At 37.9% G+C, this 27,750-nt stretch overlaps 2 protein-coding genes across 12 annotated transcripts in view; one reads left to right on the top strand and one right to left on the bottom strand.

Moving 5' to 3' along the window:
* Positions 1 to 2,259, top strand: part of LYN (LYN proto-oncogene, Src family tyrosine kinase) — a 50,439-nt gene extending 48,180 nt beyond the window's left edge. For all 6 annotated transcript variants that reach the window (XM_086887856.1, XM_086887845.1, XM_086887850.1 and 3 more), the window contains exon 13: positions 587 to 2,259. In XM_086887856.1, the coding sequence (XP_086743982.1) occupies positions 587 to 789 (203 nt within the window). In that variant the 3' untranslated portion in view covers positions 790 to 2,259. The remainder of the gene's footprint in view (positions 1 to 586) is intronic.
* Positions 2,260 to 3,624: 1,365 nt separating this feature from the next.
* Positions 3,625 to 27,750, bottom strand: LOC111924718 (kinesin-like protein KIF20A). Of its 6 annotated transcripts, none has more exons than XM_086887809.1 (19): positions 27,711 to 27,750; positions 27,179 to 27,327; positions 25,929 to 26,003; positions 22,746 to 22,865; positions 21,710 to 21,848; positions 21,436 to 21,620; positions 18,098 to 18,194; positions 17,410 to 17,607; positions 17,214 to 17,325; positions 15,688 to 15,759; positions 14,080 to 14,226; positions 13,306 to 13,471; positions 11,733 to 11,903; positions 10,918 to 11,057; positions 9,303 to 9,468; positions 7,603 to 7,720; positions 7,418 to 7,485; positions 5,740 to 5,859; positions 3,625 to 4,515 (listed from the first exon to the last, which is right to left on the bottom strand). In XM_086887809.1, exons 2-19 carry the CDS (start codon positions 27,308 to 27,310, stop codon positions 4,246 to 4,248), a joined length of 2,496 nt encoding a protein of 831 aa, XP_086743935.1. In that variant the 5' UTR covers positions 27,311 to 27,327; positions 27,711 to 27,750; the 3' UTR covers positions 3,625 to 4,245. The 6 variants fall into 6 exon arrangements, with proteins under 6 accessions (XP_086743935.1, XP_086743957.1, XP_023776794.1 ...); XM_086887831.1 differs by having other exon boundaries at positions 17,410 to 17,604; XM_023921026.2 differs by having other exon boundaries at positions 17,410 to 17,604; positions 27,529 to 27,734.

Raw genomic sequence — 27,750 nt, 5'->3', positions numbered from 1 at the left:
GGGAAATTGCTTATTACAATTAACAATTTCATGAGTAACTGTCCAGTAACTTGCAATCAGTAGCATTTACACAAAAGCTGACGTAGGAAAAAAAACCTGAGAGTTTTGGGCAGGCTGACTGGCAGTGTGGTCAAAGAGGGAGGCTGCTCTCCATTCAGGATGGATGGGTCTCCAGCAAGCAGAGCAGTAGCTCTGAGGCTAGAGATGAAGGCTGGTGCTGAGAGTTACAACAGCACAGGAAACAGAATTAGTGGGTACAGGACTGATCAGAAGGATGGAACAGAGCTGGTTCTGGAGATAAGAATTGTGATTTTTCCCACAGCCTTGTTAGACTTGGCACCAAAGAGGTTGTGATGCTCAACTGTAGAAATGGAAAGGTTCCCACCAGGATTTTCAGAGCAAGTCTCTTACTGCTGGTGCATACCTCAACCTTGTTTATTGAACTCATGCTGGGAGCTACCTTTAATAAGTAGCAGGGGTCTTATACTAGAGGGTGAAGATCTTTAGAGTGAAGTAAAAAACAAGAAAAAATATTTTCTCTAGGAATGAAGATAATTTCATCAAACTTTTTTTTTTTTTGTTGAAGGGATGAGCAATTCTGATGTGATGGTTGCTCTTCAGCGTGGGTACCGAATGCCACGCATGGAAACCTGCCCGGCTGAGCTTTATGATATCATGAAAACATGCTGGAAAGACAAAGCAGAAGAGAGACCAACCTTTGATTACCTACAGAGTGTGCTTGATGACTTCTACACAGCGACAGAAGGGCAGTATCAACAACAGCCATAGAACAACAAACACTTTTTCTATTGCCATAGACTATCTTTACAACAGACTGCTCAAATGTCTTACCAGTTACTTCACTGGTAAGACATCTGACTGGTTAAGACATTCAGATGTCTTAACTGAGTGTGGAAGCTGAAATGCTGAAGGAAAGAATGATTCTGCAGAAAAATAATGTTTTTATTTGGTTAAAACAGTTCCTCTAAAACTTCAAGTTCTCCTTAAAGGCTCTTTGTTTTACATCTGTAGAAACACCCCAAAGCAAACAGGCTTTCTGGGGTGGGGAAGGAGAAGGAAGGAAAACAATCATGCCCTGATAGAGCTTGACAAGACCTTCTTAGGATCTAAGTCATGCAATATATTACCAGGAGACCTTGATAAAAGGGTTGAGAGGATGCATGAACAGCTGTTTTCGAAACAAAAAGTTACAAAGGACAACTAAGATTTAAGACATGGTGGTGTTCTTAAATCATCATTTTTGAAATACAGCATATTGCAAAAATTATTTTTATATCCTTGTTATTTCACATTAGTATCAGGCATACTGTCACCTCTTGTAAGACTTTCTAAACAGTGTCAAGGTTTCCTTTGAGGAAGAGTTATATAGGTAATCCTTTACACTGAAAAAAGTTCTGTTTTACTGCTGTAAAACCCTAAATTTAAAATCATTTTCAAAGCATTGCATCACAGATGCAGAAGAGCGAGATGAACACACATGACTGCAGATGTGGCAGCACACCTCACCCTGTGTTCAACCTTCAGCTTCCCACAAGGCCAAAGTCATCATCTGAAGTCCATGGAAAAGCGCAGGATGTTGAAGGAAGTTAATACTTTCATTGCAGTCACTGAAACTGTTACCAGTGAAAATATTTTAATCTTCATTTTTAATCCTCTGTGGTTATTCAAGAATATTCCTTATATTTTTGCTGCTTTAATCAACTAACCTCAAATCTGTTTGAAAGCTAAAACTAGCTTTAGCACTATCAAAAACAATTTGTGGAATCATGCAATAGGATATCAAGTTACATTACAGTGACACTGGCATTTGTTGCTCAGTATTACAAATCTAATTCTTAAAGTGAATTTGTTAGCAATTTGCTAAGCTCTTTACATTGAATTGTTCTATCAAATTACTTACCCAAACAGATGAGCTGGTGCAATTGCAATGTAACCAAAGCTCAGATTTTACTTCTTTTTCAAAGTGACACTGGTTCTTGCAACTGAAACCCAGTACACATCTTTGCCATCCTTCAGCCCAGTTATTTAGGCAAATGGTACTTAGCAGAAGCTTAAAACCTTTCTGAGAAAGCTTCAGTGTGCCTGCAGTTGAAGCTCAGCAGCAGAAGTATTCATGGCTTTTCTTTTCCAGTGGCTTCCTTCAGTCAAACTGTGCAGTTTAAACAGACTATCAGTTAAATATGTAAATAGTTTCTATTGTATGGTGATTTTTTAATTTTAATAAACACTTAATCTGAAGCAAGTTGTATGGTAGTAATTTGAGATAAAACAAACGGCTGATGTTCTATCCAGCAGCAGCTTCACGTGGAACAGGGGAATCTGATTATCACCACTACCAACATTAATGGATTCTGCTTTCCTTAAACCCACTCACTTTTGAGAAACAGAAAAGGACCAAACTAACCATTGTTGCATCCTTCTGTGGTTTCTTGTTATCCTGGATGGTGTGAAGGGAAGAACCAACCTTCATCTGTTCTTGAAAACAGCTTCTCAAAAGCCTTTCTTATAATAGCTACACTGAGCTTCAGCAACTCTTGGGAAAGCATGAGCAGTTCAGTACTGACTAGTAGTTCACTGCAGGCTTCATTTTAATTTTAAGACTGAAAAAAAAAAAAAATAAAAGGAAGGAAAAAAAGCTCAAGATAATGTAACTTTGTCTTTCAAACCATTTCATGTAGCCAGCCAAAGAGCTCTGGGAAGTTAGAGGGAACATAGAAAGAACAATTGCTCAGGGAATAAGAGATTATAGTTAGTGTTACATAAAGTTGCTAGACAGGCTGCCAAGGTGTAGCATGAGGTAGTTTGAAATGATATAATGGAAATTTTCCAGTATTAGCTTGTTCTGATGATTTTTAAGCTTCTGTTTTAATTGCTTTTCCTAAAGCAATTTGTACATAACAGCTTTCTTATTCAAGAGATCAGCATTCAGTGTCTCATACAACTACACCAAAATATTTTTAATAGATGGAATAGTTTATGTGGGAGTAGAAAAATATTTTAGAAATTCTACCTTGCAAGGGATTATAGGCCTTCAGAACAACTAAAGCCAGATAACCCTGTATTTAACAGAAACAGTCAAAACATGAGAAAAGCAATGGCTGAAGTACAACCCCCCCAGCCTTGTTAAGTAGATGTCAGAGCAATTACTGATCACAGACCAACCCAAAACTCAAAGACTTGACAAGAGGAGTCACAGCAGAGAAGGGCTGTCCTCCTGTCACTGGGAAGGCTGCACCAGGGAGGGTGAGGTTCTTACTTGGAACCCCTTCCACTGTGAGAAACACCATTGCAGGGACTGATCAATCCAATTTACTTACGGGTTCCACAACAAGCCTCCAGCAACTACAGGCATTGCACTTCCACACCAGTTAAACCCACCACCTTCACTGACTGGAAAGGGCTATAGGAAAACTATTTCAAATTTTATCATGCTCCAGGTCCTCCATCCTTAAGCTATTAGATAAAATCTAAGTAATAGAATCAAGATTATGACCATTTCAAATCAAGATCATCCTATCAATCACTATTATTATTTAGGTTCTAGTTTTATGATCTTTCCTTATCTTGGTTTTGCTGATTTATAAAATCTAGAATCAGAGCTGATCAGATAGCAATAGAAAAATTTATTAAATACATTTTTCAAAGTTTAATACAGATTTCTAGAGGAAATTGAAATTTTATTAAAACAAATTTCTTTACAAAGCCAAGTTAGCCAAAAAAATAGCAAGGAGCCAGATGAGATTTCATTTCATTGCCTTCTTTAGTGGTTTGCTTAGTTTGGTCCTAAGAAGAGATTCTCCAGGTCAAAACCAAAATATTAACTGAAGAACCATGCTATTTTAGCTACTTAGGATTAAGTTTACAAGCCATCTGATTTCTAGGAATCAGCAATGAAATAAAATAACTTAAAAACATAACGAACAGCAGATGAGGGGCATCCCACTTTGCATGAACAACACATCAGTATAGAGGACCATGATACTTTACTCCAGAATTAAAATATATTTCTCAAATCACATCCCTATATCAACAGTACAAGCACATGTCTAGACCCAAACTTTTATAGCTCAAAATTCAACACTGATTCAATTATAGATCTGTATTAAACATTTTTCTGTCAGTCAACATGACATTGAAGATGGCATCTAGGAGTGAGAAAGAGCTACCAACAGTTTTAAGACTATTAAAGAAGCCCAGTAAATGTACACTTTGCTTTATTAAATATTATTCTTTTGTTTTATGAGGCAAAAGTTTTCCTGAAAAGGGTGAAGCCTCTTCATTCTTCCCCCAGCCTTTCCCAAGAGGTATATTAGCAGTGGATGCTACTGTGGATTTCAGGTTAGCCAGCAAACCTCTCCTGGGTTTCTGCTGTTTTGACTCCTCTGCATAGAAATGCTTTTTCCGTTCTTCAAGCTCTCTTTGCAGGGAAGACACTGTTTCTTCAAGCTCAAGAACACGTTTAGCCCAGTTCTGAAGACTATCCATTTCTTGATCCTATGAGGTTAAGGTTGTGTTAAGGATGTAAGCACTGCATGGTCTCTCTCATGCAGTTAATTTTCTGGTTCACATTATTTTACTAAACCCATAAACACCCTTGTTATTACCATGTCATATGGCCATTCAGTACTCATTTCCTCTAAATTACATCACAGTAATTAAAAACCCAGCACATAAAATTTAGTTAGAGACCAAGTCTGACTAAGAGGCTGAAGCTAAAATGCTTTGCTGCATTATGCAAAGAATTGAAGTTGTTCTAAGAACTAGATAAAGGTGGCTTTCCTACCTGGGAATTTCTGGAAGCAAAACTGGCCAAATCAAAACTCTTATGGCATAACTCTGCTACAAATACTGAATATATAGGAATATAAGGGCTGAATAAATGCTTCCAGTGGGCAGAATACAGAGCTTTAAGTACACTCTTAAATACACTTGCTAATCTGTGATTAACAAAATCCCCTTCCTATTAAGAATGGATAGGAAGGTAACTTCCAATTAAAAAATTTAAGTCAAATAATTTTCAGTCTCAGATTTAAACTAAAAAACTAGAAAGCAATCTAATGTTCAAAGGAAGACATCATTAAGCAGTTATTATAATAACTAATCTGCAGATTACAACTGAGGCATAGATTCAAAGTGCCAAGAGTTCAAAAGTTTCAGTCTTTTTTGTTTAGGAATCTAGTTGATATCTGAGTTCAGATGCTGTAAACATGAGGAAGTCCCTGCTTTTGAGGGGAAAACGTCTGTTTCTGTATTTAACAGTTTATCTGCCTGTATCTCTCATCCAGTTTGGCCACCTCTGGCAGGAGTGTCAGTATAGCTTCAAAGGCATTGAACCTTCAGCCTTGCTGCAGTAACATTTGTGCAGTGACACGTTGCTTGCCTCAGCAACATGCCTCATGATGAGTTCTAAGTAGTATTTTCTTTGCTTGACAATAATTCACAACATCTTTAGATTAGCAGGCTTTGTCAGCAGAGTTACCCTATCAATAGAGTCCAACACTTAAGTTGAAAAATGAGTTTTGTCTTACAAGATTCAGAGTCAAGCAATGATACACAAAGGTTCTGAACTCAATTCAGGAAGTTAGGCACAGAAAAAAATGCTAATATTAAAACAAATTGCTAATTTAAAAGTGGCTTTACATGTAAAAAGATGCAGAAGCATCCAGTCTAACTATAGATACAAGCCATGTTAAAGTTATTTTCAAATCATTGACTAACCTTGAGCATGATTGTGTGCTTCAGTTGACTGTTCTCTTCTGCCATTTTTCTGTAGCCTTCATTAGCTTCTAGCAGAGCTTCATTTAGTTTCTGTATTTTAAACTTCAGAGATTTTATAAGCTGAAAATAAAGCCCATACACATGGAAGTTCAAAACAGCATTGTAATGTTTTACTTTTTTTTTTATGACTAGAACAGTGCAAACTGCAAGATCAAAACAAGAAAGTCTGCTTCTTTCAACCTCCTGTGTCTCAGCTCATCATTTTAGGTGATAAAATACAGCTGGAGCATTCAAAGGTTGTTGTGTTGAAGCTACTATGATTTACAGACCTGCCAGTCAATGAACAGTAGCACAGACTAAGCTACATCTGGAACAGCCTGCTCCATATCAGTAAGAGTAATTAAAAGATCACTTTTGTCTCATTAACACTGTTCATGTAAAGAATTAACACAGAAGACCTCACCTTTCTGATGGGAATATTAATGGATTAAGCCTAAGCCCCAAGAGGCAAAAGAAATTGTGAAGCAGAAAAGTAGATGTTACTGTTAATCTACTTCTATGAAGTTGCTAAAAAATACTCACACCTTTTGTCCATGTTTAATGGCTGAATGGGAAGAAAAAAGTATTGAATTACAAGTCACACATGCACTGATCTTTGAGACAAAGCAGAGAAAGGCACTGATAGAATCAACTGGTTTAAGCCATTCTCGCTTCAGATATTGCCCAGACTCAATCTCATAATATGAACACTTTCTAGGCACACAAAACCAGCAGTAACCATAATCATAACAAGAATAAAAGCCAAACTTTCACCAAAACTTGAAAGTGACATGGAAAAACTATGTAGAGCTACCAAAAACAGGAGCAGAAACCAAATGTTATGGCTATAGCATGAGACATTAAAGATGTTAAGGAAAGATATTTTTAGAGTATTCTGTCTCAATAGAAAGGGATTTAAGTTCATTTTCCATTTACATGGTTTATTAGAACCAGCTGGAACTATTTCTCCAATCCCTACTCATATTTGATATTAGATAAAGAAGCAAGACCTCTCTCTTCCCTTCTCCCCATCCTCTTTAAACATGGGAAATGAGCTGTATCTTTACAAGAAGATCCCTCAAGGAATAGAATAAAAATCCATACTTAAAAAATAATGTTTTCCATAATTCCCATCTCTATATGGTATTCAGAACACAGATCTTGTTTGAAGAACATAACTTATTCACCTTAAGTTTAGGGTGATAGTGGAGTACTCCCAGAAAGGACTGCTTTATAAGGCACTATTTTGATTTTAGATCTAAAATCTAAACTATTACCAGATTCTGTAACTGTTCCCCTATGCAGGCAGCATTTCAGGAAGAAAAGCATGAGGTCATGGCAGCAATATTTACAATAGATTCCAACACAAGACTAAACATACTTCCTTACTCCCAGCTCTCTCCACATCCACCATGACATGTTACAGTAGCAAATGGTTTTACAGACCAGAATAAAGCCAGAACAGTCTCTGGTAAAAGTCACCCACAACTGAGCTTTTATTAAGGGCTTTTATTTTTCATAAGCTCAATGCTTATTTGCAGGAATCTTCATCCTTTTGTCTACAATGCACATCTTTAAGCATTGAGCCATGATAGAGTTTACAATCATTATCCCCAGATAAATATTAAGCAAGAGCTACCTCTTCCTTTTCTTCACACTGTTTCTTCAATCCTTCATTTGCCCTTTTCATTGTGCTGTCTGTAAGACCTATAGGCAAAAGAAAAGCTTGTTTATGCACATTACCTAACTAAAGAACTAAGTTCTTTAGTTCTGAGTTTAGTTCAGAACTAAACTGAACTTTGGATACCCAGGGTACATTCCTACCTTGTTCCACATTATTTTCAGTAGCTGGAATATCCAAGCTCAGACTTCCCAGAGCCAACAGCCTCCCTGACTGCTCATCAAGTTGCCTCTCCAACTGCAGTATTTTCCTCTCTCTATCCTAAAAAAAAGTTAGGGCATGTGGTAGAATTTGTCTGCACTTCTGCTTGATCTGTTGCATTATTGCACATCCTTCAATTATACCACACACACTCATGCAATTTTGAATTATTTCACAGATTATGGTTAGGAAATCACAGTAAGGGATAACACTCAGGTCACCAAACCATCAAGGAGGAAGTTTCTTTACACAGGAGTCAACTCTTCCAGTCTGAGGATTTCCAAACTGTATTAAAAGTAACCATATGGCAGAAAGGAAACTTTAGTGTGTCTGTGCTAAATATTGCTGCGAGTTAGCTTGCTAACTAAGGAAGAACATACTTCATAGAGCTACATTTTCATTTCAAACTCTTTTCCAGTATCCGTCAGATTGCTGGGGTGGCATTTCAGAGTGAGAAATCAAGGAAGTGGCATAATCAAGAGAAGTTATTCATCTAATTCTGGTTCTCTGAAGCTGCTCGCTCAGATTCATGCTGGGCTCTCCTTTGTCAATTAACCCTTCTACATCTCAGGGATTTCAATAGTTTCTTATCTGTTTTGCTACCAAAAGTATCTTGCTCTTTGCATCTTCCCTTATTCAGCCTCTTGGCCAGCATAAGAGCGCTATCAAAATTATTTTTGTCCACGCTAATATAGTGTATAGCTGGGATTTAACTGAACATAGAAACAGAGTCTAAGTGAGGAAAAGACAACTGTGAAGAACCTGGAAAACCACAGGCCATTACATAATATGGTGTTGCTTGTCAGCAACTGAATGCAGAGCTGTAAAAGCAAAAACATTTATATACCACAATCTACAAGAGAAACCCACTTTTCATGCCTTGAAAGGAACCTGCCTATCCATGGAATGTGATGTCTTATCTCCAGAACAGGAGAGTGCAGTGAGAGCTCCTCTTGTGGACACCACAGCTGCTCTATTCTTCCACTAAAAACCTTTTGAAAACAAGACCCACAGGGCTCATCTGGAGCCTGGATGCACTTAACCATATATTGCAGAGGTTAGAAAACTGAATTCCTCATAGCTAATCTGGGTGCATTGCAAGAGGAGTAGCAATTTACTAATGCAAATTCTGAGCAATTCTATGTTTAAGTACATTCAGGAGATTCAGTTCTCTCCTGCATCAGTTTCTTATCCTAAAATTCTCCTACCTCCTCCAGACCAGAGATGAGTTATAATTAAAATGGCTAATATGACTAAAATAGCTATCCTATAACAAATTACCCATCACCCTTTCAGAGTAGCATTTTACTCCACATCCTATGATCCCAAAGGTCTGTAGGAAGCCAGACTCCTGTACACACCATTCCCTCAGGTGTTCCAGTCATTGCACCACAAAGATAAAGCTGACTTGGATATAACTGAACTGTGCCCTCAAAGATCATGAGGTTTAGTTGTGCACTACAGGTGGGGCCAGAGAGAAGACATCTGTATGCTCATGGTGAGCACCGAGTACAAAACAGCAAGGCTGAACTACAAGTTATTTTCCTTGTTTACATTCAAAATCCCAGAGTGATTATGTTAAAGAAAAGCAAAATTTACAGTTAAGAAGCTAGAACATATTTTAATGGCTGTCAAGTCATACCTCAACTTTCTCTTGTTCAGCTAGAAATTCTTCTATGGGAACATAATGGTCTTCAATTTGTTCCATTGCACACATATATGCATGTTTCTTAATGGCCTCTTTATACATTTCAAATTTGCTCTCGAGTTTTTCTTCATAACTGTCTTTCATATCTTCCAAGCGGTTGCTGAAGAGAACATGTTAGTTATTTATGAAATGTTTGCATTCCAGCTACTACATTTGATTACATGTATTCAACTGTCAACATTAAAGTTATTTCTCTAATCACAAATAGTGAAACAAAAAGATAAAAAAGTGCTTTTTGCTTCTGAATTGCAGTGATCCTACAGACTTGCACCAAAATGTAATTTCTATTTGATATACCAAAAAAAGTTCTGTAAAAACACACACTTAACACCTGTGAAAAAAAAAATAAGAAAAGCTACCAACATAGAGCAATAGAATTGACCACACTCATTTAGACATGATATTTGAAGCATATATCCTGGGGGTATCTTTCACTTTGGGTTTTGGTTGGTTTTTCTATTTTTCCATTTAAGTTAAATGCCAAATTTATTTTCATAGAATTATAAAATGGCCTGGGTTGGGAAGGACCTTAAAGATCATCTAATTCTGAACTCCCTGTCATGGGGAGGGACACTTTTCATTGGACCTTTCCAACACAGCCTTTAAACAACTTCCAGGGATGGGGCATCCTCAATTTCTCTGGGCAACCTGTTCCAGTGCCTCATCACACTCACAGTAAAGAATTTTTTCATAACAACATATCTAAACCAATCTCAGTTTGAATCCACTTCCCCTTGTCCTGCCATTACATACTCTTATGAGAAGTCCCTCTCTACCTATTATTTCAATACATTACACATTACTCCATTAAAATTTAAAAACATGCCCCAACAGTGATGCAGATCACCTCAATAGAGGAAAAAGCACCAATGCTGACTTGTGTTTGGCCAAAGGCAACCAAACAATTTTAAAACTAGTGCAGGTGTTAAACCATAATGTGCTCAGCTGGCAATCTGGTGTTAATTTTTGTTAATGATTCAAACAGCAGGAAACTGATTTAAAGAAGAGTTAAGAGGAAGTGAATTCAACGTGAAGAATCTGGACTTGAAAATAAATAAATTCCTAAATTAACATCAGTGCAGGGAGCCACAGCAATTCATAAGATAGCAAACTAACTGTGGTTCATAAGTCATGCAGAGGAGCTCAGAAGAGATATGGTTCAAACTACCTTATGCACACACATGCATATTAATATGACAGAGTGTGTTTTGGAAAAATCAAAAGTCTCAGTGGGGTACTTTTAAGAATCTTCCACATCTGCAAAGTAGTAACAACAAGCCAGGACAGGCTCCACTAATTACAAATTAAACAGGGAAGTTCAACAGAAAGCAGCATTCCTCTTTCATTGTAAATATGAAGAAGCTGCTCTGTACAAGTCCAATGTTCTTTCTTCCCTTTTTTCAGAGGTTTTTAAACTGTTCAGCCCTATCTTCTCTAAAACATCAGTAGGTATGTCCTGAATATACACATGTATGTTTACACATCCATATGCATGCATTTATACATGTGGAATCCTTTTAGTCTCAAAGCAGGCTGCAATATGACTTGCCTCCAGGCTTCCTCTGTTTCCAACAGCTGTCGAAACATTGCTTCTGCCATCTCTTTACGGATCTTCACCTCCAGAAGGAGCTTACTTTGCCTTTCTGCAACTACCTTCTCCTTTAAGTCCTCTGCAGCTTTCAAGAGCTCCTAAATTTAAAATATTTCAGTTTAAAAATCAAGACTGAAGCACATACTGACGTGCATCTCAAACACATTATTCACACAGGCAGCCACCCACAGATGGCTTTTTACAAGCCTATGTTTTTGGGGGTTTGGACCAAGTATTTAATATTATTTAATAAATATTTAAATATTTTCAAACATGGATTTCTACTGCAAACACATCCTGTGTCCATCTTGATGGTGTCTGCTATCAAAAGTTTATTTCTGTTTTGGCATTTAAATATTAGTTTGTATAGCATAACAACATAAAGCATACTTGATTTTTCCAGTTTATCGCTATTAGAATGTATATCTTTGTTTTTAAAATGCTGCCTCTTAATGCATTACTGTTGTTACCAAAAAAAAAAAAGGCAGGAGAAAACGAAATTATGTTATTTTAAAGATATGCACTGCTTCCTTAGTCTTCTTGTTGGGCAATCAGTTGAATTCCAAATTTGACACTTAATTAGAAAGCCACAGGACATCCTTCCACAACTGCACGGGGCTAGGCCACTCTAAGTCTAGTTAGTCTGACACTGAACAGAAACTAAAACTTCCCATTTGATGCAGCTTCCAGTACAACTCTTATGCTAAAACAATATTAGATATAATAGTAGCAATTGCTTTCTTGGGTGCAGTTCTAAGTAGACATGTACTTACCTCATGACTCAGAATGGTGATGTCCACTTCCTCTTCTGCAGAGGTTTCAGTATTGTCAGCAAAGTCATCTAAAGATGTGTTAGCATCAAAGTGCATGATAGGTCTGCCATCACCTCCAACTAGCTTTGGTGGAAAGCAACCAAAATTTTTGGGCAGGATTTTCTGGATAACCTGAAAAATCCAGAGTTGATTTACCAATGCTGTCAATATTGCAGGAATCAGAATATCAGGAAGAAGTGGCACGAATGCATTGCTGTATTTACACAATATTTGATTACATGAATGTAAACAAAATCTTACATGCCTTTTAGCAGGAAAAAAAAGGAATCTGTCAATACAACATAATTCTTTTATAAATATAAGACTTAAGTGCTCTAAAAAGAGTGAAAATGAAAACATTATCTGCTAGCAAACTTAGCACCCTTGTCTAGACAAGTGGTTTCTCTTCCCCTAAAATATAAGGGTTTTGGTGTAGTTTCCTGCAAAGTTAATGAAAAGCAGAAAATCCCTACAATATTTCCTCCTTCCTAAAATACTGTGACCAGGATTCAGCAATTCATGCTATTTACATAAAGATTTTAATTAACTATGTCATAGGATAACATATCAGAGAAGTTTGTCTCCGCAGTACACACTTATAACAAAAGTCACACCTGAAGAGAATTAGAAAAATCTTCCTCTCTCAGATCATTTTAGACCTGCTATTAAAGATTTGTAACACCACATCAGAACTAATCTGTGGCTCCAGACTAAAAAAATTACTATGTTTCTGCCATGAAGCACAGCATAGCCCACCATCCTACTCCCTGCAAGAAGCAGCTTCAGGGAACTTGAATGAGGTTAAGGCCAAACATCAACCCTAAGTCCTGAATTTAATGGGAGATTGAGTCAGGAGCAGAATGAGGCCCCCAAGGAGGAAATGGTCACTGACCTGCTATAGCACATAGACACACACAAGTCTATGGGGCTGGGTGGGATCTACCCAAGGCTAGAGGAGGAGAGGAGGAATCTACCCAAGGAGATGGAGGAAAAGCTTGACAAGACACTTTCTTATTATTAATTACTTGCATTTAGCCTAATAGGAGCAATGCAGTTGCAAAAGATCTCATTTAGACTACAAAATAAGATGATTCTCCTTTTACTACCACCAAGTGTCCAAGAAGTTGTGAACAACTCATCCTGTGCAACGAATGTTTAACTGCACTCAGGTTAAGTAATTCATCAAAAGTTTGAATTGAAATCCTGCATTTGCTCAGATATAGGGTATAAATCAGTCACATCTGAAAGTGCCCTGTGTTTTACACAGAATGTCAGTGGTGTAGAACTGAACAGCAAGACACCTGCAGTTGTCTTCTTACCACAAATAGGTTTGAAGATGGGCAAGACTACTAGAAGCCTTTTAGAGAGAAGCTGCATGCAGAACTAATATGATGAGTCAAGAACCCAAATCACACTCAAATCCATACAACTTGATCACTTCATAAATCATTAGTAACAACAACCAAAAAAACCAAAAAAAACCCAAAAACAAACAAACTGAGCAGAATAGCAGAGAAAGTAGATACACTCTTACCTGTTTGGCTATAGCTGAAAATTTCATTACATGCAGCGTTTCATCATATGTGGAAGTATGCTGATTAATGTTTACAATCATACAAGCTTTGCCTTTCCCACAAAAAAATGGCTGAAACAGACGAGTCAATTTACTCTCTCTGAATGGAATATAGCTTGGCTTCATCCTCAGGGAGGGAAAAAAGTTAAAATTGTGAAACAAAATTAAAGTTGTGGGCTATTGTAGCTTACCTTAATTTTGTTTCTCTCTTTCAGGAAAGAGAACCAGTAAGACACTTATGTTTAAGCCCAAGTTATTTCACATCAAAGAGCAAGGTCTTTCCTGGATTTTATAGTCTCTCTCCAACAAACTGCACTATTTAGAAGTAAAAGTAGCATAGTGTCTGCATCACAGTTCCCTAGTGTTCTAAAGCAGATAGTGGAACAAGCCAAAAGCTCAGTACAGGTCATCTATCAGCTGCCTGATGAATCTACCTGTATAATTTGCAGGTGGAAGGGAAGAAGACAAAACTAGAGCTTTGTACACAAAATGTATTGTTCATATACATACACTAAAAATAATTTGGTAGTTTGCTGAAAATTGCCTTTTTTTTGCTCTCCACAAACACCAGCTATGGAGAAAATGTTCTTTTTGGGTATTCCAGTGACAACTATAATAAAGACTTAAAAGAGTTTGTAGATTTCTGTTTTAATCTGTGCAAATTGCTTGCAGAAACATAGAAGTATATTTAGTGTTTCCACCTAAAACTTGACACGTAAATAACTTGTCACTTACTTTGGGTTCTGGTTTTGCTTCAGAGCTGCAATGCACTTTCCAAGGATGTGAAGAGAATTATTAATATTCCCTGCTTCTTTAAGTCTGTCTCCAAAGACATGTGTTTTATTACACCTCTCTGAACCAGCCAAGTCACAGAAAGACAACCTGCATGAAAGAGTTACCAGAACACTACACATGAAGTCCTCCCCAGCTCACCTTAGAGCTCTTTGCTTAGCTATAGCAATTATGTGCTACTAAACTCAGAACACTGAATTGTCCCTCATGGCACAATAGGTTATAATCAGAAAATCATCATGGATAATCAAGGAATTCAGTAAATTTTACTTCCTGTTAGGAAAGATGTTGAAATACAGGAAGCTCTGGAAACTGGATAATTTATGTCACCAAACCATTACTCACACATAAATTTGTTTAAATAAAATAATTTGTAAGATCATAACCTTTCATACAGCTGAAGTCCTATATAAATTGTTTAGGCACATATTTCAAAATGTATGAAAGCCCTATGTTCTTTCTAGCACAAGATAAGAAGTTTTTTTCTTCCATAAGCAACATACAAACTCTGCCATTTACCTAACAGCTGCTGCAAGCTTTGCCAGGGGGTACACTATGACAGAACAGCAAAAAAGTATGGATGCAGTCATTTTCTCAAGTTATCTTTTCTTAAGGGTATTTATCACTCTAACATCTGACATTTAAAAGTGTTATCTCACAGTGAGGTGTATTTATTACTCTGTGCTCAGCAGAGACAAGAGAAATCAGTAGGAGCTAGGGCTGAACTAAAACATTCTGTTACAGGCTGTCTTCATTTTTCTGTATCAAGCTAAATTAATCAGAATTAAAAAAAAAAGACATACCATCCCCACAAAAAAAAAGCTATCTAAATGGCTCCAGGCCAAAAGATTAGGCTGCTTCCTCTACACTATAAAAGAGCAGAGACTTAAGTGTAAGGATTTAACACTGCTCTCACATGGTGCGCTTACATTAGCATTTCATATTAATGCAGAACAGTTTTTAAGCAAATCATTCGATGATCCCCTCTTACTGTACATTGGACCATGGAGCATGAGATCATGTCACCAGCATTCTTTTGGGATGATGGATCTTAATTTGCGTTTTAGGAGCAGACCAAATGTGTTGTCACAAACATTCCACCCATAAAGTCTAGTCTGGTCCCAGAGTAGAAAGACAGACTGGCATAACTTGCACCTTGAGCCTTCAGCACCAGCTGCTTGCTTCCAGCTGTAGAGATCACCCTCTGTCAGCCAGACACTTGAATTCTGCTTCCCAGGACATATAGTCTGGTGCTGCATAGTCTTACTCTGCCACCACCTCCCCACTATGTGAGACAATACACATTTTACTCAATTTACACACTACGGACAGAGTTGCTCCAGCAAAAACCTTAGAGATGGGAAAACACTTCTGTGCTTGTCCCTGTTGAGCTTCCAGTCAGTTCATAAGCTCAGTGGAGTTCTGATTTCCTTCTGAACTCTCAGAATTTTTTCTTTTTAATTAGAAAGCTCACCAGTTTGGCATGCTTACACCTTATTAATTTTTCCAAAATATTTACATTATTGGTAATCACATGAAGCATTCACTTACTCAGATACTCCAAGAACACGTGGTTGATGCTCATCAGTTAGCTTGAGTAGCCTGATGGAAAATATACTGTGACTGGAATGGAAAGAAGTCCTTTTTAATAATCAGTTATGAAAATTAAGCAGTCACTGAAACAAAGTAAAATTTTTATGCTACAGAAAGCTCAGTGCTGAAGAAAGGAAAATAATTAATTCACTAGTTACCTTAATATAGTAGTTAATTTTGCAATGCATTCATTAAATAGCAAAAACCAGCAATTTATGACTTTCTATTTCTTTCCACACAGGAAAAGGAAAAATATCACATGCAGCCTACAAACCATCTTGGAGAAAAAAAAAACCTAAGCCAGTTCACTAAAGTCTACAGATCAAAAGATGAGTAGTCATGAAGCCACTTCATATAGAAAACCTTAGGCAGTATCTGAACTCAGCAAATCTGAAGGATTAATTTAGAAACAAATGGTGGGGAGAAGGGAATAAGGTCAAGTTTTACAGTCACGTAATTTTTGCCTACTTCAATATGTACAGTTACTAGTTTGGTTCTGAAATAATCCTGTTTTCCAGAGAAGTTGAATTTGTAACACTTGAAAATCCAGTAACTCTGGTTTAGACAACAATTTACACAGGCAGTGGACATGCTGTCTAAAACTAAAGAGAAAAGTCACAAAACCAGAAGTGCCCAGTTTTTCTGATTCATCAGGAAGCACAAACTTCTTTAGTATATACCTTAAGCAGTGGGCATTCTAGGCATAAAGCTCTGTAAGAGGAACATGAAATGTAACAGCAGCTCTTTAGCTACTACAGAACAACACAACTCTTGCTTTTTAGAGGAAAAAGCAGGCTTAGTAACACTATAATTGCATTAGCTATAAGTAAAACACTGCCCTTCCAAACTTAAAGGACAAATTATTAAGATGTCGTTAAAATCAAGAAAGGAGGTGTTTTCAATAGAAATTATACAACCTTCTCTATTTCCTCTCACTCCATCAAAAGTCAGATTCTCCTTGATCCCTGTCTAGAGCTGGGTAAAACTAGGAGTTTAATTCTTTAAGATACCAAATAAGCTCAGCTTGAACACATCAATCTAAAAGCATCTAGAAAATCTAGCAGCACTGCAAGATATCACATGAATTGCTCCTTCCTATATCACCTAATGACAGGATACAGGTTTCCAAGAATTATACTGCCAGTTATGAAAAATTAACCAGCTTTTCCTTCAACTTCCTCACACAGCCATTCTCACTCAGCACCATAAGCATTTGCTAAGATGCATAGCCCTGTTGGCACTCAAAAATGAATATTATTCCATCTTTTTGGTTGTCCAAAAGACATGTATAGCAACCTGAATCCAGCTACTATTAGTCACAGTCTCTCTCCTAGTTTTCCTTCAGAGAGAATTTCATAACAAAACCAGAACAATCAAGGGATGTATTAAACTATTGTTGAAGAGTGGTTCATTACACACATATTTTAATTCCCCTCCCTTCCCCTCAAAATGGACAGGGTATGCTTATAATTAGAGGAACAAACCTTCTACTTGATTGCTCATTCATTCTAGTACAGGCAAAGCTTCGGTTCTTGTTTCCTATTTTTAGAAGTCTGCAGGCTTCTTCAGGGCTCTGAACATTAATCCACTTCAAATCTGCAAAAAGAGATCTTTTACATACATTTCTGATCATCAGAGAAATTCTGTGGAACTGCCTACATCATAAAACAGTATTATTACCTTTAATGTAAAAATTTCCTCCTTGATCCTCACAAATCCTTAAAACTCTGCGCCTTTGAGTTTTTGATGTAGATAGAATATTTAATAGGTCGTACACATACTCATTATAAATTTCACAAAAGGAAATCCACACAGATGCCTGTGTTCTTTGGTGCATATTAGTCCTTTGAATGTCAGGTGGAACCAAGTTCTTCTCTGCTAACCCAAAACAGAGGAAGAGTTCAAAGATCAACTCATTGACAGATTTTAAATCAGTATATGGAATCTTCTAAAAGGACCTATAGAATCTGCTAAAAGGAGAAGGCTTAGATACATCTGTGTTGTACAGTTAGATACACATGGATGACTTTAGCTTTATCCAAAATGTTCAAACTTCTCAGCAGTCATCTGCTACAAGAATATGCCCAAATTCTAAGCTGATGGCCTCACTTCATCACAGACTTCCAGCAGTTTATACACTATATTTGCAAAACAGTCTCCCCCTTCCCCCAAAAAGGGGTGAAACTATTAAAATATTTTTATATAGTTGCCCTTTCTCCAGAGGAAAGGGACAAAAATTTGGCCAAAACCTATATATATTTACTTTGCAGTATAATACAGTGATTTTTTTTTATCCACTGGTAGTTACCCACTAGTATTTCTTAATTCATATTATGTTTTACCCCCACACAACAGTTTTCCACTTTACCTAGTGAGTTAGAAGGATGATTGTCTGAAGTACAGCTAGAAGAATCCAACTTTGCATCACAGAAATTCGTTACAGTATTTGAGATGCTCTCTGCCTCCTTGAGAAAATAAGAGACTGTTAAATCCACATCAAGATGATCAGAAAGGCAGAAGTTAAAAATTACAGCAATTCCATTATTTAAGAACTGAATATTGAAGTAGTATTACATGGTAGGCCATCTTTACTCTGGCTGAAGGTGAAACGTTTTTAATAACACTGAGCTATAATCAATAAATGCCCTTTCTGTCACATGAATTATTGCTTGCTGCTACTCCCAGCAACCAGTTTTGGTGGCCAGTTGCTGCTAACACTGGAGACTTAACTTCAGAGTCCTAGGAGGGAAAGGATTCTGTCAGACTGCAACAGCCCAGAATGCCTTTATGAGCTATTGACCAAATCTGAACAGTGCTTCAGTCATCCAAAAGAACTGTAGAAATTTCCTCCAGGAGTAACTGCCAAGGACTTTAATTATGATAAACCAACACTGTATGTTGCTTTAATTCAGGCTGAACTAAAAGGCCATGAAAAATAGACAACAGCATGGTTTCTTTAAGTACACACATTTGCTGAGTTTCTTTACATCAACAGAATTGTTTTAAACCTGCCAAGATTCACCAAAGCACTGCCTTTAAGTTACCTCTGGAAAAACTAATGTAACAAGGTAGCAACTCCCACTAGAGTCCAGCATCTTTACATACTACCTCTCTTCATATTTTATAGGCCCCTATGAACTGGGACATTCACCCTGATTTCTCTTTCCTGAGAGAGGGTCATCCTGCAGTAGAAGGCAACAGATCCAAAGAAGCAAACCTTAGTGTTAGGGCTATTTAAATGCAGCACTAACTTACCATGGATTGACTACTGGTGCCAATGTTTCCCACTTGGGATATACAAACCAGAATTCTTACAGAGAGGCACAAAGCCATACTTTGAGATCTTCCATTTTAAAGAGAAATAGCATAGAATAGAATGATTACAAAATCATGCAAGTGACCACTCTGCAAAAGCTGCACTGTCTATATGATTGTGCTTCTTGAGCACTAGAAGTCTAACCACAGCAGGGATCCTATTCACTGTTTGTGAAGCGCCAAGCAGGACGTGGGACTGACACATGGTATCTCATCTATGCATGTCAAAAATGCAGTGGAATTTAGAAAACCCAGTACCACATCACTCGTGCATGTGATAAATTTTTGTAAAGGTATTGTGAGAAAACTGAATGAATTAACTGTTGCTACACTGCTCTTCAAAAGAAATACAGAAAAAAAGCATGAAGGTGATTGCCTAAAAACAAATGGGAACAGGAACTGACTTTGTTTGCCAACAACAGAAGCTGACATTTAATAGAAAATACAAGAACAGTAAGAATATGAATGTACATAAAGCATCTTTTAATCCAGTAAAAAACAGTATTTAATCCTATTAAGACAAACAGGAAAGGGAAGGAAAGAGAGGGTATGAGCCATGCTAAGCAAGAGTTGTTGCAGCAGTACTGCATACAGAACAAACAGTAGGACATTAAGTGATGCAGTAACTTAGAGCAGGGAAAACAGAATGAAAGGAACAGCAAGCTCTTTCTGTATGACATGTAAACTGAGCCTGGGAAACGAGCCTACAGAAATCCATGTCAACCAAAGCCAAGCCCACCAAACTGTATCTGCTCTCAGATTACAGCTTGAGAGAGCACCCAAACAGTGATGCTATTCATGCAGAAGCTATCAAGAAGCACAGCTTCAGAACTGGGGATCACTGAGCTATCTTCTATGGAAGCGTTGTAATACATAAACAAGGTCCTGTCATGTATAAGTTTCCTGGTTCATTTTTACCTGTCCTTCCTGATGGTGGAGTGCTGCTCTCTTTTCACTGCAGTGCATCAGCATCTAGATCACCTACTGCAACATTCAGTTACTGAGCTATAAGTAAGTCAAACTGTGACTTAACAGAAGGAAATATTTTTATAGAGTTATCTTCAAAATAAGATACTGACTTTTTGCTCCAGACCCTGGGCTCCTGCTTGCTCCTCTTTTCAAGGCTGCAGGTTCCATAAAATTTTTCAAGGTATTTATTTACTTACTATCCTCCTAACCACCTCAACTTTTAAGACCCCCTCATTCTCTCTGAGCATGCAAATACACAGAGACACTTTCAAAATAAATATGTAATCTTTCAAATCTTTTAGATTTTTCATCCAAAATATTTCCTCAAGAGTTAACCAGACTCAGACTAAACAAAGTTTTGGGTTGCAGAGTTTAAATTAAGCAACAGAATTTAGAGTGGAACTTTACATATGAATTTGAGTCATAGAAGGATATTTTTTCAGGGTTAACTGGAGTACTTCAACAAGGTTAGTAGTAAAGACCACAAGAAAAGAAAACAAATCATTATTTCTATACATCCCAGAATTAATTTATAGTTGCTCTGAATGATAAGCAGCTGAGCCTACTGTGTTCTGGGATTAGGTGCACAGAAATACAGTCCAGGAGAAAATGTTCTGAACAAAAGGAATCTGACAGCAAACTGCAACTGGACTTAAAAGTATAAAATAGTCCCAAATGCATGGATGCCCCTTTTCTGGTGAGACAGTTTTCTGCCGTAGAAACAGAAACTACTGGATAATAAGAACAAGAGTGCGCCACAGGAAGGACTTCTCTATTCTAGCTACAGTTTTCAGAGACCAGCCTTAGTCACATACTATCCCCTAAGGCAGACAGAAATCCTTTTAGGATATTCATTTTGTGGCGTCTCACTTCACTTGCTGAATCAGAAAGTTTCTTTACGAAGTTACATAAGTCACAGGTTTATAAACTTTTTCATCTTCCTCAAGACTGTCTTCCACCAAAAGGAGCTCTCTCTGCCCTCTTCACTGCCTCTGCTGAAACAGTGCCATCATCTCTCCTGAGCTAGTACAAGCTTTTGAATGACTGCACCAAGATCCAGCCTTAAAGAGCCCAACCTTAAAGAAGAGCTGCTTAACAAGAACCAGGTTTTAGATAGGTCATGTAGCTCTCAAACTTTTCAAAGGCTATGTCACCAGTGTCAGAAGTGCTTCCCTAAAGAAGAGGCTTCTTCTCTCTAAAAACTGAGATTTAGCTTTGTGATGGTTTTTGGTTGGAACTGTGTGCTGCACAAAGTTCTTCCAGTTTACCCTGAGCTCCAAAACTAGCCAATTGTCTTATTATTCCAAGGTTTACCAAGTACGTATACTTTCGATTTTTATATATAAAGAATCAATAGTGGAATAAAGACTTTTAAAACTTCCAGTCTGACAGAACAGCTTTAAGAAGCATTTGGTCACTGACCTCTTTCAGTGATGCAAGAATAGCAGTTTTTAAGGCTTCTTCTTGCTTAACTTGTTCATCTTCTAGTTTCTTAACATCATTGCTCAAATATGGTTTGAAGTTCATCTTCGGGTAATGTCTTCCTCTTATGTGGTTAAAAATCACATCAAGTGAGCGAGGTAAAATACCAAGATCTTTTGAAGTACCTTAAAAATATTTAAAAATTAAGTGTAGACATTCATGTAAGCTTGTCATTGGATTTTACTTGGTTTTTATACACACAAATATTGTATACCTTGGATAGTGAATGTCTTGCCTGCGTTTGTAACTCCATAAGTAAACACCAGTCCATTCACTCCATTAACATATCCTCTTACAATATCTTTCATTGAGCCTTCAAAAAATTCACTCTGAGTAGTTTCTGGTCCAAAGACCTAGGATAAGGGGAAGAAAGAAAAAAAAAAAAAAAGAGGCAAATGGCACAAAGAAGTTTAATAAGGCAAAATATTAAGTACTGATTAGAAATTACTAATTTTTCAGAACAAGCTGGGTAGGAGACACCAGCTTAATTTCCTGTCTTGCCTGAACACCTTCTGATTTCTGCTGGGTTCTCACAGGATGCCTGCTTAATTCTGAGAGGCACTCAGGCTTGCACTCATTTTTGAATATTTTCCTACTCCTAAAATAAACTGCTCAGAATTCTATTGGGCACATGCTGTTCAGTGGATACTTTCAAGAGCTCTGCCAGTGATGTAAATCTCCCTCCTCACTCTTCACCAGTCACCCACAACTGACGAGAAAATCAGCATTATAATGGTCTAAATAACTCAATCTCTGGAACTGTTTGTCTTTTGGTACTGTAAGAACGGGACTTTTTGCAGTAGGCAAAGTTAAGAAATTTGCTTCCAGTATAGAAAGTTTAAGCAGTTAAGCTGCTATTCTTTCAAAAGGAAGTTACTAAATACATGCTTACATAAATTCCTACAAACATAAGGTTTCCTGTAACACTTCCGAGATAAAAGCATCTGCAGGAACAGCAGAACCACAAAGTTTGTGCCTACAAGAAGTTTCTGTAACATCTAATCAAAGAAAACCACAGACCTGCCAAAGAAGCTTTCTTGTCTCATCTAATAGGCACCTCCATTGTAATACAGCTTTCCTGACAGCTTATCAGTAATTATTAAGCACTTTTTTTAAAAAAAAAATAAAGGCAAGTACCACCACATGCTATTAAAAGAAGAAAAATCACATTGCATGACATAATACAAAATTCAACTTTCATTAGAGTGAAAAAAAAAACAAAACCAAGAATTTGAAATAATTTGGCCTACCTGAGAAAAGGTGAAGCTGTGCACAGCATGACCAATCCCTCTTTCACTGTTTTTCATTGCAGAAGACTCTTTGGGTGCATTAAGAATTACTGTCTGGGCATCTTCAATAGTTACACAACTCTTAAAAAACAAACCAAAGTAAACCAAAACAAGACACAAAATTATTCGGGAAGAAAGCTATCTGAACAAAACAAAAAACAAACACCCACTCCAACAACCCCACAAAATCCTTTTGTCTTCACCCATTTACCAGAGCTACAAAAAGTCTCACAATGTACATATATCATCTTGAGGCATGTCACTACAGAGATACTCACTTCACATGAAAGCCAGAGTATAACCAGAGAGCCAAAGTCAAGGCAATCCTCTGGGATTTTCTAAGAGATAAAAACTTTTACTAGCATTCCTTCCAGCAACTTTTCCTTGGGAACACTTTCTAAACCCTTATATTTTGTGACTGAGTTGCAATCGCTAGAAAAACAAAATTACATAGAAAGCTAGTGGTTTTCCATATCAGTCATTTTCAGTGTGAAACAGACTAAGAGAAGAATTAACAAAGCAAAGTCTGAAGTATTATCCTTTGACTGATAAATAGTTTACCAGTAATGAAAGAAAGTGATTTAGTTTCAAGAAATTTGATTGTTATTTTTTGATTAAATAAAGGTGAAATACAATTATCAAACACTCACTAGCTAGATAAAGGTAGGATGCAGTGTTAATGGAAAATTCATTTTATACCAGATTCGCTACCAAAGCAGCAAAGTGAACTCCCAGTATAGCTTAATGCTATCTTGATGCATCACCTGAAAGGACTGACTGTAACTTAATCTGACATTTATGTTCACAGACTGGCCAGAACTTCTAAAACCAATAATCCACATGTGCTACGAACAGAGGAAGTACTGTTGTTCCTAGGAGCCTCAATTAACAAGTCTGATTATTAACTGATATAGAAGATCTATGCAAATAATTAACTGGTACAGACCTTATAGCAGCCTACAATTTGCTCGTGAAGAAACAAGAATGGGCAGGCACTGATCTCTTCCCTCTGGTGACCAGTGAGAAGATATGAAGGAATGACCTGAAGTTGTGCCAGGGGAGGTTTACTTTGGAAATTAGAAAAAGGTTCTTCACCCAGAGGGTGGTTGCACACTGGAACAGGCTCCCCAGGGAAGGGGGTCACAGCACTAAGCATGACAGAGTTCAAGAAGCATTTAGACAGCACTCTCAGGGCACATGGTGTGACTTGGGGATGTCCTGCGCGGGGTTAGAAGTTGGACTTGGATGATACTTGCAGATCTCTTCCAATTCAGCTTATTCTGTGATTCTGAGAGGCTGTAAGAAACTGCATTCTAAATTTAGACCAATCACCTGCTCACTATGCCAGGCTCTGAACCTATATAGTCTTTAACATTTCTCCCACATCACCAGTGACAGGAGTGCAGGTCAGATGTACTAAACCCTAGAGAGCTACAGAATAATCCAGGATCTGCAGCATCAGCTGCCACCAACCTCACAGAAGCCTATAGTGTAGAGGCTCAGAGTAGTCAGACCTGCAGAGATGGAAGCCAGCTGGGAACAATTCACTCCACTTTTCTCCCCCAGCTAACCCTGCAGGTAAGTTGGCAGGAGCTGGTCTATTTCTGGCACTGTACACAATTTATATCCAAAAAACACAGCTTCCTGCTTTCCCACAGGTGACTCTGGAAAGTCGCTGGCAGGAGTACAGAAGAGCTCTTAAGCTTTATTTCCATAAATCATTATCTCTATAAGCAACAACTGATCATTTAACCAGTTGATTGTCTTTGTTTAAAGCATCAGCCTCCAGCTATAAGAAATAGATCTTGGGTTCTACTTTTTCTTTTTGTGCCACATATTTGGAACAAGGGTGCTTTCCTGAAAATTATGCATAGCAGGGAGGAATAAAGGACCTAAAAATTAAATTGACCCATTTGATTTAAAGATTAGGAAGTAAGGTTTATTTGACTGTTTTGTGTAGGTTTCTTTCATTTGTTACAAAGCATTTCCTTCTTGGACTAAGGTGAAACAGAAAACACTGAAAATGTTGAAAATTTTTCAATCATTCTGTTTTTGAAGGCTGAGGAAAAAGCCTTAATCCCATGCAAAACAGATTACACATATTATATTATTAATTATATTATAATTATACTGTAATAAGTTGGAAGTTCAACTATTTCAGCCTGAACAACATGAAAACAAAAAAATTAGTACAAACTTCAATGTTCACTTTTTTCCTCCCTGCTTTTAAGAAACGTCTCACTCCAAAGAGGAATGTGCTAAACAACTCACAAAACAATTCGATTTTGCAAATCAGTTTACACTTGGAGCCAGCTCAGACTGTGGAATTTACCAAACTGGAAGCACTGTAGAAGTACACACTATCCCAGGAGAGCTGACTACGCAAAGGCAAAGGGAAGTTTGAGTGGAAGAAAATGTATTGAGGAAATGTAAAAGAATTATCCAAGTGAAAATGATACAGAGGTTCCATCTCTGGCAGATGAAAAGCAAGAATGCATTTTTAAACAGCAATTTGCAAGAAGCAAACAAGGACTAATATTAAATCCTTCTTAGAGCTCTTCAAGATGACCTTTCAAGACTCAGAAAGTCTGCAAAGATAAGGGCTGAGAGATGTGATATAGAGACCTTGTCCTCCAAAGACAGCTAAAGGAATTCTTTGCATTGGTGATCACAATGAGGGGAAGGAGAACACTTCTAAATGTTTGTACATGTGTGTGCATAAATTCTGAAGCATCTGAATCTGACAGAGTAGAGGTTTTGACAGGCTGAGCAGGAAGTCACCAGGATGAGGAAGGAGATTATTCAAGCATTTCAAAGAAACTAAATGGTCAGATACTCCAGTTATACCTTGAATTGCATAATCTCTTCCATGGAACTCCTTTGTATCTTGAGCACTACAGAGTTGACACCAATTCTTAAATAACATACCCAGAGGAAATTTGAAGAGCTACAGGTGTTCATGTCCATACCATACAAATCATTAAAAGTTAGGGGATGGAAAAAAAAAAAATTTGCATCTATCCAGATGCCAAATAAATCCATGTGGGGGCAGTACATGGCTTATGTAAAAGAAAGTTCTGCCTTACAATACTATGTGTTGTTCAGGGGAGAAGAAAAACATTATTTCATAGTTTTACAACAAACCTGGGACTCATGGCTTTCAAGCTCTTCTATAGAAAAGGGCCTCACTCGCAAGAAGACTTTCAAAGGCTCATATACCTATTCATTAAAAAGAAGAAAGACACAAAACACAGTTATAATTGCCACTTTTAAAACAGAACAGCCCAAAATCATATCAGCATATATATCTGATAGTGTTTCCTATTTTATATTAATGTCGCACATTTTCTTTTCATGGCAAGTTCAGACTCTAAGCCTTTATTTGCTTCTTTACCTTCTACTGTCCTTAAGTAACCCTTTTTTTGTGTGTGTGTCCCCCACTCCTCTCCCTTTAGCATTCTTTCATGACAAAGCCAGTAGTTTGATTTTAAAAGAGCACACTGTCAGAGTCACAAACTACAGTGCTTCCACCTTCTGGTCTCCTGCTGTACTGAATTCAAACTGTGCTAGTTTAACAGCTGCTACATAATCCTGCACTTTCATTCTGTATGGAGCATGTTCTAGCACTGACTGACACACTCTTAGCCTCGGGAGACCACCTCCTTACCACCATCCAGGCACCAGACCCTCATCTTCCTCACAGTAAGAAGCAGGCAGCTGTTCTCAGCTGCTCAGGTGGCCTTTTCCATCCGCCAACCATTACCCAACAGTCTCCCCACCCAGGTAGAGCAATAATAGCAGGGAGCGTTTCAGAGGGGTCCCAGCACTCCCTCCTTTCGCAGTGAGCTTCAGTTTTTACTTTGGCAACGTTTCCTTCAGCAGATAGATTTACTCTCCACAGCCCTGTCATGACCTGCACTAATCAGAGAAAATGAAGTCACCTGAGGAAAAGTCACCCAGGAAACATATCCCCCTAAAAAAAAGCATAGTTGGGTACATTATCTTCTGCTCGAGCACAGCAGGGCATTATAGATTTTTATTTCCAAGCACCTAATGAGTTTTCACATCAAGGACTCATGTGTTTTTTAAAGCTTATTAAAAAGAACAGTATAGTCTCATTGCATTTAAATTGCAATTACGGAAGTCCTTTACTTTTTTTTTCTCAGAGTTTAGCACATCTCATCGCATAGCGCTGACCATGTATCTGCATTTGGTGCAGGCTATGATCTGTGTGAGAACAATAAGAAATAAGCAGGAGACTCAAACACATCTCAGGGGCAGAGTGCAGAAGCTCTCACCAAAGGAAGATTTGTTAAAGCTTAAAAAGAACCCCAAAATCCACTAAAAAAACAATCCAGCATCACCAGAAGACACTTTGTAAGACCAATGCACACCTGCTGTTCCTCTGTATTAGACAATACTGTTGACTCCAAGGGTGAAGGTTTACCCTCTACACTCAGAAAAGAAAGCGATTCCAACACATCACACATTTCCGTGGAAACATAGTTTTTCCCCTCATCAGCCATCGTTCTCTGCAAAGGAACTTGGAAGGAAAGGAATAAAAAATTATATATATATATATATAAACAAAAACCCATCATTTTCTCAGAGAACGGGCAAAAATACACATGGAGCAAAACAAAGATGGGGCCAGCTCGTATGCAATAAACAATCACTTCCGAAGAACACAGGGTAATCTAGAGAAGTTTGGGGAGTACAACCTTTAAAAAAAAAAAAAAAACACCTGACAGGTTATACTAAGAAACACTCAAGGGAAGGTGCGCTAACAGCCTCAGCTGGGGACTGCTCCCATCCAGCTGCAGCCCCCTCCCCGGGAGGCTGAGCACCCACAGGCAGCCGGGCCCAGAGCGGCCCCCGCTCCCGAGGCCGCCGAGCCCCGCTCGCCCTTCACAGGACCGCCGCTACCTTGGCGCGCGCGGGAAGCCACGAGCCGGGCCCGCCCGGG

Source organism: Cyanistes caeruleus, chromosome 1 (genome assembly GCF_971803275.1).
Source record: "Cyanistes caeruleus chromosome 1, bCyaCae1.hap1.1, whole genome shotgun sequence".
Classification (NCBI taxonomy): Eukaryota; Metazoa; Chordata; class Aves; order Passeriformes; family Paridae; genus Cyanistes; species Cyanistes caeruleus.
This window is presented reverse-complemented; position numbering and strand designations above follow the sequence as displayed.